This window comes from Oncorhynchus mykiss, chromosome 17 (assembly GCF_013265735.2).
Source record: "Oncorhynchus mykiss isolate Arlee chromosome 17, USDA_OmykA_1.1, whole genome shotgun sequence".
Taxonomy (NCBI): Eukaryota; Metazoa; Chordata; class Actinopteri; order Salmoniformes; family Salmonidae; genus Oncorhynchus; species Oncorhynchus mykiss.
In genome coordinates, this window is record NC_048581.1 from 73,071,635 (window position 1) to 73,083,234 (window position 11,600).

General features: G+C 42.5%; 1 protein-coding gene across 3 annotated transcripts; it reads right to left on the reverse strand.

The window, feature by feature from the left end:
* Positions 1–721: 721 nt before the first annotated feature.
* Positions 722–10,974, reverse strand: LOC100136621 (Sec61 alpha form A). 3 transcript variants are annotated; one of them, XM_036947887.1, is made up of 13 exons: positions 10,956–10,974; positions 9,912–10,020; positions 5,457–5,524; positions 5,300–5,365; positions 4,894–4,972; positions 4,445–4,576; positions 4,097–4,206; positions 3,693–3,846; positions 3,415–3,575; positions 2,773–2,970; positions 2,169–2,360; positions 1,994–2,070; positions 722–1,902 (listed from the first exon to the last, which is right to left on the reverse strand). In XM_036947887.1, exons 2-13 carry the CDS (start codon positions 9,916–9,918, stop codon positions 1,716–1,718), a joined length of 1,431 nt encoding a protein of 476 aa, XP_036803782.1. In that variant the 5' UTR covers positions 9,919–10,020; positions 10,956–10,974; the 3' UTR covers positions 722–1,715.
* Between the last annotated feature and the right edge of the window lie 626 nt (positions 10,975–11,600).

The window sequence follows — 11,600 nt, forward strand, 5'->3', positions numbered from 1 at the left end:
AAGAAAGTAAAACTAAGTGTATGTTGTGTAGTAAGAAGTTAGTAGCCCATGTGCCCTAATAATTTGGCCTATTTGCCCCTCTTAATTTCACCTACTGTTCTGACTTGGCGGTGCACATGTAGCCCATAACACGGTTTAGAGAAATGTAGTCATATAATATTGTAAGAGCTTTCATGCCCCCTTTATTTATCCTACATTTCTAACTTGGTGTACAGGGAGAACACTAAGAACTGCCCATGTTCTGAATTCTGTCGCTGTACATTTCAAAAGCGCTAAACAAATAGTTGACTACATACATCCTAGCTCACTCGTGTCTTAGTCTAAATTACAGATTGCCTCTTAGCCGCTAGTCATCCCCTTATGCTACAGTTAGTACATCAAGTGTCATTGACAAGTTGTTGAAACAAGTCAGCCATGTTTTTTTTTAAGGCAGTAATTGAGGCTGAATGAACTGTTTCACTGCCAGACAAGGCTCCACTGATAGCCAGGTCTAGCAGTGGTAAGATGTAGGGACAGGTTTATGTAAGCACTTTGTAGGCACCATTTGTCACCATTATAGTGCAATTCACTTGTGTCTTTGCTGGCGTGCATCCATCTTTTTGCCCCACCAAGATTTACATGGTAAAATCACCACTGGTTGGGAGTACATACCACATAATTATATATAGGTTTTGTACCCAGTTTGATGCATATTGTAGTGATTCATCCTGACCTGAGAATGTTCAACACAGAATTATGCTTTTCAGCTTTATTTGAAACATCTTGGCCTCCACAAAGACAAAGGCCCATAATAGCATTTTATTTGGGGTCACTGCAATGGTTTCTCTCAGTGGGTGGCATGGTGCATGACATCCCGAAAGAAAACATTTGTTGGGATTTTTTTTTTAATACAATTGTCCAATAAAGTAAAAACCCCCAAAAATTCATCCCCTTTCCCTCCCAAACACATATAGGCAGTATCTGCAGTGATTCAGTCTGGGAATAGAAGACCACAGACAAACCCTTCCCTTAAGGACAAACATATGCCCTTGCTAAGACCAGCACGAATACAAATATATTCCATGATTTAAAAAATATATATATAAAATGACAACACTTGTTGAAAATTCCCAGAGCCATTTAAGGAATACAATACAAGTATATTTATCTTTTTTCACCCCAATATGTGGCTCTTCAAACTCCATGCCCAGCTTGCGATGACCTGAAATGAACATGACATGGCTTTCTTTCCACTCTCCAAAAATGTCCAGGTGTAGTGCTTGTGTTGGTTTAAGCACAGACTCCTTTAGATGGTGTCTCAGCCTTCAATTTCCTTGAGCACGCTTCAGCCAACCTCACATGATGTCAGTCAACAACATCATGTCAAACCTTTGTCTCATCTCCTACAGACAAGTTAATAAAAGAACAGTCAGCAGAGTATCCTAGTTGGTCAGATCAAGAGAGGACGTGAATGGTATTGAAAGAAAGAACAACGGCACAGAACTGGTGCAATTCCCATGCTGAACACTGGGACAAATGCCGCCTTTCTTTCCTCGATGAGATCCAGTCTGCATATGAGCCCTCAAGGGCTACTAGGAACACAAGAAGCTGAGAAAGAAGATGCATCCCAGAGGCAAAATGTACTGATGTGCGCATTAGATACAATGCAAAATAAAAAGCACAAATTTGTCAAGGCTGCATCTGTCTGTGGTATGTGTTGGAGGAAGGGGGGGGTTCTAGAATAGCAGCGCGCCCATGCTGCCCATTTCACTCTGCTCCTTGACGAAGATCTCAAAGTACTGGTAGATGATGGTGACGGCCAATAGGATTCCAGTACCCGAACCGATGGCACCCAGGAAGTCAGCCATGACAGACAGCCCACCTATGCATAGGCCACCGAAGGCTGCAGCCGTGGGGATGTACCTTCACACAGAACACAAGATATTAGAAATGTGTAGCAAGGTATACACACCAATAATTCTTGACACTTGGGCCAGAGTGCATATGTTTTTACCTGTTGAGCTCATGCACCATGGAGGTCTCTCTGTGTCCCCCCATCACCATCTGCTGTTCCTTCAGCTGCTTAGCCACCTGTTGGCCGTACAGACCTGCGTTAACAACTACCATACATAACCTAAGTGAATCTATAAAATATGAAACAAATATATCTGGTGCATCAAGTGACTCACATCTTTGGCAGAGGATCCCGAAACCTCGATCCATGTCTTGGAGAAGAAGGCACAGGAGCCCAGCATGAAGACGATGTAGATGGCAGCATGGATGGGGTCATCCAGAACCGAACCAAAGGACTCCGGGGGAGAGAGGAAGTAGCAGAGACCGCCAACCGGGTAGGCACGAGCTGGTCCTCCAGTGGAAGTATCCTATACACAAACAACCACACATACAAATAATCTATACATTGTGGATTAATTGTAAGCATAGCTCAAATCAAGGCTGTGAGTAAAACCTGCCAAAGGCTAGCTCTTACACAGGCCTGCTGAAATGAAATATTTAATTATGTCAACCCTCCCAGTGTTCTTACATGGTAGTCCAAAACATGTGATCATAACCACATTATGGCTTCAAATAGAATCTTCATTGTTTACGGTAACCCATTACTAGACGTCACAGAAGTATTCAGTACTGTTGAACTCATGAAGGTTTAAATGGGATAAAATAACCAAGTATGTGCATTTTAAATAGTACTGGTGTAATGAAAGTTGGTAAGGTAAGTCTACTGCTGTGTGATTGACTCTAAAGCAGCACTCTAAGGTCATTCTGATAGGCACTTACAGACCAGGTTCCCAGCAGGTTAACCAGGAAGTTGCCGCTGAATCGCGTGGAGAGCATCTGAGAGATGACATACAGGTTGGACACGAGGGCAGACTGGAGGATGATGGGAATGTTTGAGGTGTAGAAGAGCTTGATGGGATAGGTGTTGTACTGGCCACGGTAACGGGCAGACTTGATGGGCAGGTCCACCCTGAAGCCCTGGAAGGAGGAGGCGAGAAGTGTTCAAAACATTTCAAACAACTCAGATTTAATGGTATTCAAAGCTGATGTTCAATCATTCAGGTTTTTAGTCTGACCATTTGTTCACATTGTCAGATCCAATGGTCATATCATAGGTCACTTAACACTGAAATCCATAAAGGGGGAAACTGCCACATCTGTTTGAGATATTACAACAAAGACGTTACTTCAAACACTTTCTTTCCCTCACATCATTGCACTCGTGATAGAACACCAGAATATGTACAGCAACTTCCTTACCACGCTGCTGAACACTCCTCCGTTTCATCAACAAAACAAAAGTACTGAGGCAAACAGTGGTGTAGTTTCCCCATTTTTGGATTTCAGCAATGAATTGAAAGCAATTTGTAAAACCAATCAAAAAACAGCCAAGACGATATAGGGGGTTGTCTGTCCACTGACCTGGAAGTATATCACTACAGCAAAGACGAAGACAGTGGCGATGAGGTTCAAGAGGTTAGGCAGGTTCTGGCGGTAAAATGCCTCTCTCAGGGCGCGCACCTTGTCTGTGCGGGTGGCCAACAGGTGGAACAGGGCAATGATGGCACCTTCAAACTCCGTTCCTGAGACACAAGAGACAAGGTTACTCAACCAACCACAGCAGAGGGAGCAACCCTGACTGAAAAATACGAGTATATTGTCAATACAATTACAGGTGGCAGTAAGGCCAGTGTACATACCTCTGCCAGTGTTGACAGTAGTGGGGCTGAAAGCCTTCCAGACGATGGTCTCACAGATGTTAGTGGCAATGAACAGGGAGATACCAGAGCCCAGCCCATAGCCCTTCTGCAGCAGCTCATCCAGCAGCAGCACAATCAGACCTGCCACAAAAAGCTGGGGAAAAAAAGAGGGACAACAGAGCTTCAAATACAGTCTGCTCAGCTTTCATCTGCCTGGTCATCGCTGATTGAAAGATTAGAGAAATGGCAGCCAGGGGTTTATGTAATGAAAGGTCTCTGTACTTAACGGGTCAAATGAATGAACTGTCCAGTTCACTCATGGCCATTGTCACTTGGGATTCAGCCATTACAAACAGCAGTGTAGTGGTAATGGGGGGGGGGGGGGGGGGGGGGGTCTAACTAACCTGAATGATGATGAGCAGGCAGATCCCAGCACCCATCTCTGATGGGTCTCCGTACATGCCCGTCATCACATACACAATGGACTGTCCAATGGTGATGATCATACCAAACACTGCAGAGGAGAAAGGGAGCTGGGTTGCATTCAATATCCTTAGGACAGCTATGAGTTGATAGACAATGAAAAACTGAATACACCACAGCTTTATGACAGGATATAGATCCTTATTCGACTACCCATCACATACAAGCACAAAACTCAGAAAACAGTTGTCAGGTGGTTAAATAACCAACCATCCCTTATCTCATGATTAATCCCATTCCTTGGTAAAAACTTTGTAGGGCAGACATACATTTCTGCGCTCCATTGAAGAGTGCTCTGTCCTTGGGGGTGTCTCCAACCTCAATGATCTTTGCTCCAGCCAGCAGCTGCATGATGAGACCGGAGGTAACGATGGGTGAGATACCCAGCTCCATCAGAGTACCTGTAGAATGGTGGGATCACAGTACTGTTTTCAGTTAACTATTATGAACCAACACGGTTGTAATGGGAAAGAGGATTATACCAAGGCAAAGCTATGAATACAGTGGCAAATCAGCCAAAGAAAGTCAGCTCGTCAAGAGATAAGACCTGATAACATCACAGGGAATAATGAATTCTTCATGTTAGAAGTACGAACCAAACAGCAAAAATGTAATAGGAATGTGTTCAAACAAGATCAGTAGCCAAGTAGCCATTTATCAATATGAGAAGAAACAGACAAGCATTCAAACTAGCAGAGCCAGACTGTTGGTTTCTCACCTCTGTTGGAGGCCAGGATTACTCTCATCCAGTAGAAAGGATCTGCGGAGTCTGAGGACATGATGCCGAAGAGTGGAATCTTGAGAACAGAGGACAAAGAATGAATCAATACAATGAACCCACAAGAGCTACAACTGCACCCATTGAGTCATTATTACCTGTGGCCTTAACTATATGTTCAGCTGGTGAGAGATTATGTCCATTTATTCCTCCTGGTATTCATTTTTATTTTCTCTCTGCATTGTTGGGAAGGGCCCATAAGTAAAGCATTTCACTGTTAGTCTACACCGGTTGTTTACGAAACATGTGACAAATGAAATGTGATGTGGGCTGCAGGATTTCTCTGCAAGTGCCATACAATAGATAAAGCTACACTGAGAAAGATTCAGGCCCGGCAGATACTAACCTGGCAGCACACCAGGAAGATGAAGAGCGTGATGGCAGTCCATAGTACTTTTTCTCTGAACTGAATCTGTAGAAGGAAAAGAGGGGATATTTTAGAGACATCACTAGAGCTAAGACTGTTAAAAAAGCTAGTGAAGAGAAATTGCAGTATACTATACCTTTCTCTCTGGTTTCTGAATCTCAGGTAAGACCGCACAAAACGGCTTTATGACTTCCAAAAATTTTACTGGAAAAGACAAGAGGACATTGGGCAAAAATGACATTATACATCAGTGATTTAACATACACAGTAAAAATAAAGTATTAACCAGAGAATTACATTATGCAGAACAGTGAGGTAGGTCTACATACAGTTGAAGTCAGAAGTTTACATACACTTAGGTTGGAGTCATAACTCATTTTTCAACCACTCCACAAATTTCTTGTTACAAACTATATTTTTGGCAAGTCAGTTAGGACATCTACTTTGTGCATGACAAGTATTTTTTCCAACAATTGTTTACAGACAAGATTATTTCACCGTATCACAATTCTACATACAATAAGATGACTGTGCCTTTAAACAGCTTGGAAAATACCAGAAAAATGTGTCATGGCTATAGAAGCTTCTGATAAATGATGTCAATCTGCCTGAGTCCATTGGAGTTGTACCTGTGAATGCATTTCAAGGCCCACCTTCAAACTCAGTGCCTCTTTGCTTGACATCATGGGAAAAATCAAAAGACCCCAGGAATGTTTTTGTAGACCTCCACCAGTCTGGTTCATCCGTGGAAGCAATTTCCAAACAGTTGCAGGTATTACGTTCATCTGTACAAACAATAATATGCACCATGGGACCACATAGCCGTCATATCCCTCAGGAAGGAGACGCGTTCTTTCTTAGAGATTAACGTACTTCAGTGCAAAAAGTGCAAATCAATCCCAGAACAGCAGCAAAGGACCTTGTGAAGATTCGAGGAAACAGGCAAAAAAGTATCTACACTGCTCAAAAAAATAAAGGGAACACTTAAACAATGTAACTCAGAAAGTCAATCACACTTCTGTGAAATCAAACTGTCCACTTAGGAAGCAACACTGATTGACAATACATGTCACATTCTGTTGTGCAAATGGAATGGAACAGGTGGAAATTATAGGCAATTAGCAAGACACCCCCAATAAAGCAGTGGTTCTGCAGGTGCACACAGACCACTTCTCAGTTCCTATGCTTCCTGGCTGATGTTTTGGTCACTTTTGAATGCTGGCGGTGCTTTCACTCTAGTGGTAGCATGAGACTGAGTCTACAACCCACACAAATGGCTCAGGTAGTGCAGCTCATCCAGGATGGCACATCAATGTGAGCTGTGGCAAGAAGGTTTGCTGTATCTGTCAGCGTAGTGTCCAGAGCATGGAGGCGCTACCAGGAGACAGGCCAGTACATCAGGAGATGTGGAGGAGGCCGTAGGAGGGCAACAACCCAGCAGCAGGACCGCTACCTCCACCTTTGTGCAAGGAGGAGCAGGAGGAGCACTGCCAGAGCCATGCAAAATGACCTCCAGCAGGCCACAAATGTGCATGTGTCTGCTCAAACGGTCAGAAACAGACTCCATGAGGGTGGTATGAGGGCCCGACGTCCACATGTGGGGGTTGTGCTTACAGCCCAACACCGTGCAGGACGTTTGGCATTTGCCAGAGAACACCAAGATTGGCAAATTCGCCACTGGCGCCCTGTGCTCTTCACAGATGAAAGCAGGTTCACACTGAGCACGTGACAGACGTGACAGAGTCTGGAAACGCTGCGGAGAATGTTCTGCTGCCTGCAACATCCTCCAGCATGACCGGTTTGGCGGTGGGTCAGTCATGGTGTGGGGTGGCATTTCTTTGGGGGCCCGCACAGCCCTCCATGTGCTCGCAGAGGTTGCCTGACTGCCATTAGGTACCGAGATGAGATCCTCAGACCCCTTGTGAGACCATACGCTGGTGCGGTTGGCCCTGGGTTCCTCCTATTGAAAGACAATGCTAGACCTCAGGTGGCTGGAGTGTGTCAGCAGTTCCTGCAAGAGGACGGCATTTATGCTATGGACTGGCCCGCCCGTTCCCCAGACCTGAATCCAATTAAGCACATCTGGGACATCATGACTCGCTCCATCCACCAACGCCACGTTGCACCGCAGACTGTCCAGGAGTTGGCAGATGCTTTAGTCCAGGTCTGGGAGGAGATCCCTCAGGAGACCATCCGCCACCTCATCAGGAGCATGCCCAGGTGTTGTAGGGAGGTCATACAGGCACGTGGAGGCCACACACACTACTGAGCCTCATTTTGACTTGTTTTAAGGACATTACATCAAAGTTGGATCAGCCTGTTGTGTGGTTTTCCACTTTAATTTTGAGTGTGACTCCAAATACAGACCTTCATGGGTTGATAAATTTGATTTCCATTGATAATTCGTGTGATTTTGTTGTCAGCACATTCAACTATGTAAAGAAAAAACTATTTAATAAGAATATTTCATTCATTCAGATCTAGGATGTGTTATTTTAGTGTTCCCTTTATTTTTTTTGAGCAGTGTATATCCACAGTAAAACGAGTAATATATCGACATAACCTGAACTGCATCTCAGCAAGGAAGAAGCCACAGATCCAAACTGCCATAAAAAAGCCATACTACGGTTTGCAACTGCACATGGCGACAAAGATCGTACATGTTGGAGAAATGTCCTCTGGTCTGATGAAACAAAACAATAGAACTGTTCGGCCATACTGACCATCGTTATGTTTGGAGGAAAAAGGGGAAGTCTTGCAAACAGAAGAACACCATCCCAACTGTGAAGCACAGGGTGGCAGCATCATGTTGGGGTGCTTTGCTGCAGGAGGGACTGGTGCACTTCACAAAATAGATGGCATCATGAGGTAGGAAAATTATGTGGATATATTGAAGCAACATCTCAAGACATCAATCAGGAAGTTAAAGCTTGGTCGCAAATGGGTCTTCCAAAGGAACAATAACCCCAAGCATACTTCCAAAGTTGTGGCAAAATTGCTTAAGGACAACAAAGTCAAGGTATTGGAGTGGCCATCACAAAGCCCTGACCTCAATCCTATAGACAATTTGTGGGCAGAACTGAAAAAGCGTGTGCGAGCAAGTAGGCCTAAAAACCTGACTCAGTTACACCAGCTCTGTCAGGAGGAATGGGCCAAAATTCACCCAACTTATTGTGGGAAGCTTGTGGAAGGCTTCCTGAAATGTTTGACCCAGGTTAAACAATTTAAAGCCAATGTTACCAAATACTAATAGTGCATGTAAACTTCTGACCCACTGGGAATGTGATGAAAGAAAGAAAAGCTGAAATAAATCACTATTCTGACATTTCACATTCTTAAAATAATGTGGTGATCCTAACTTACATAAGACAAGGGAATTTTTACTAGGATTAAATGTCAGGAATTGTGAAAAACTGTGTTTAAATGTATTTGGCTAAGGTGTATGTAAACTTCCAACTTCAACTGTACATAGGTAGGAGGATACTTCTGAAGTAAGAAGAAAGAGTGGGATGTACTTTGTGGGGAGCTAAAACATCCGATTCCCAATAGAGAGAATTTGCAGACAGCGGAGATGACATCGAGATGCCTGCTCTTGGACATGCTGACCTAACCACCGCCTCTGATGACCATCTAGATCACCTCATGACAGTCTGCCCAAGCAGTCAAACGGACTTGACCTAGCTAGCTACTGTTCTAGACTATTTTTTTTTATGACTTCTTGTTGTTTATTTTGGTAAACAAGCACTTTGAGATTCTGGCTAATGAAAAGCGCTATAAAATGTATTACTACATAATTCTACAGCTGATACTTAAACTATGTCCGGATGAAACGTCATCACTCCCACGCATGCAAAACGTTGGTTCCACTCACTAACAAGGTCAAGAAGCTAGTATAGCTAGCTAGTTAGATTGCATGTGGGGACAAACTTAGTGGTCTTACAGAATTATGAGTATATTAAAAGAGGTAATGAAAATACAGTTAACTACTGTTACTGTAGATTACTAGGCTCAACGAAATTGCCATTCATTGGCAATGGCTTATTCAATCAATGTTATCGAGCTAGAAGCAAACCACAGTCATGATAAATTACTGTCACATTCATTGCAAAGACGGTGCTACATTTCCTATAAGGATGACATCAGCAAGACTAGAGGGTAGATAATGTGATAATGTTGTAGGTGCACACAGCAATCTTGATGCCCCGAACAAGAGCCAACAGCAACGATTTATGGGCCCTCGAGTCCTGCCTTGGCTTTACCGTTAGCTGCCATTTCCGTTAATATGGTAACTCTCATTAGCTACATCACATGGGATATTTTGCTAGCTTTATTTAACAGTTCATTGTTAAGTAAATGGTGTTGTATGTAACCCAGATTAGCAAATGTTAGCTAAGGACTCACAATAACTAGCTAACGTAACTAGTTAGCCAGATAGCTAACGTTGTGACTCTACGGCTGATATTAGCATTACAATATAGTAGCTTGTTAGCTAAATACCCATTCCTAGCCAAGTTAAATATTTCTAAGATAAATGTCATATGCAGTTCACAGGTACATGGACATACATAGAAGTAGGAAAAAAATCACTCACTGCCCATGGTGTCCTTGATCCGATTCCTGTTGTGTTAAATTGGTGCCACTTGAAGGATCGGCACAATTCGCGTGGCACCACCTAGCCTCTCCGCACTGAAAAGGAAGCTCTGTAAAGACACGTCACCGATTAAGCGCCTAGTACCATGTTCATGTTTTTGTCGGAACAAGGAAACTCTGCAATGTCCGACTTGCTAGCTGGTTGTAGTTATGCACGAGCCGCGTTCAACTAGTTAGCAAGTGTAGTTCACATTGGGGGATATGCTCTGAAAGTAGATGTTTGATTGAACAGACATGATAGATACCAACTACGTTAGTTTTATTATTGACTGTTTATGTTTGAGAAATCTTGACACTTCACAGAAAAAAATATGCCTCGATTCAGGTTTGATTATGATAAACAATATTGCTCTTGCAGGAAATGCAAAACTTCTCAAATTATGACACGAGACTGCTAAATCTGTAGTCCAATTTACCTTCAGTTCTATTAAAATGCATGATCATGATTTTAAAAAAAATGTATTGGTCTTCAATGATTTCTGAATCGAGAAAATATTGGCCCAGTGTGACCAAAATCCAATTTGTCTAGGGGTCTCTTGTGCCGCTGCCTGTTTTTTAAATCTCAATATAAAATCATTGTTTTTGTCCAAAACATTCCATATCTGTGCGTGTGGACTAGGTCTACTGATGTCCTGTTCAGTTTGAGCGGAAGAGCGCGAAGATGAGAAGGAGGGCGAGAGGTAAACTTGATACTTCTAGAATTGATTTGAATAAAAACAATATGTTTTGTTGCCCATAATGAAGCTATTTATCAGAGTTATTGACCTCACAATGAGCCATATTCGAGTAATTTAGATAAATTACATTACTATGAAGCGGCAGCCACGGAGATGGGCAGCGCATGGGTGCTGAAAGTAGGCTAATTCGAGAACGCTAAATTAATTTAAACAGTCTTCATTTTAATTTGACTTCAGACTACTAACAACAAGAGGGTTTGTTGTTGTATCCTGTTTTTTCCTATTCAAGAAATTATAGGTAAACCTACCTGTTTGATAGACAAAATGATAGTCTACTATCCATGGATTTTGTCAGACTATTCCATCAGTCACCATGCACTCCTTAAATATCTGTCAGTAAAGAGCTTGGTGTGTTAAATTAAAACCAGGGCTCGAATTGAGGAGGTATGTGAGGGTTTTATGGCTTTTGTTAAAGAAAATGGCTGAAAGCATAGGCCTACCCCTTGTTGGTTTATGATTTTGAAAACAATGAAATGGACCTGATTATATAACGTGATACATCACAGCACTTTAGTCTGCAATGCTTTACGCTAGAAACAAGCTGTAAAATGCAGTGGAAAGACGTGACTCCAATGCATATATCATATATTTGGTTTGTCTCTTTGACATTTAGAGGCTGTGCTACAACCTTCTATAGCCGAGCAGACAAAAAATGTGCTTTACTTGGGAAGTAATGTACAGTATGATTCTGTCATTATCAATTGACGTTCAACATTTCAACAGGCTATTTATTAAACGACATACTAACTCTAAATCAGTCAGGAGCAAGCCAGGTAGCCTAAGAAGTAACGAACATTAGTTATTTTGACAATATTATTATTATTTCAAGATTATAGCCTGTCATTTAAAAATCAAATGTGAAGCATTTGTGACACGTTAGAAGCAGGAGCGCT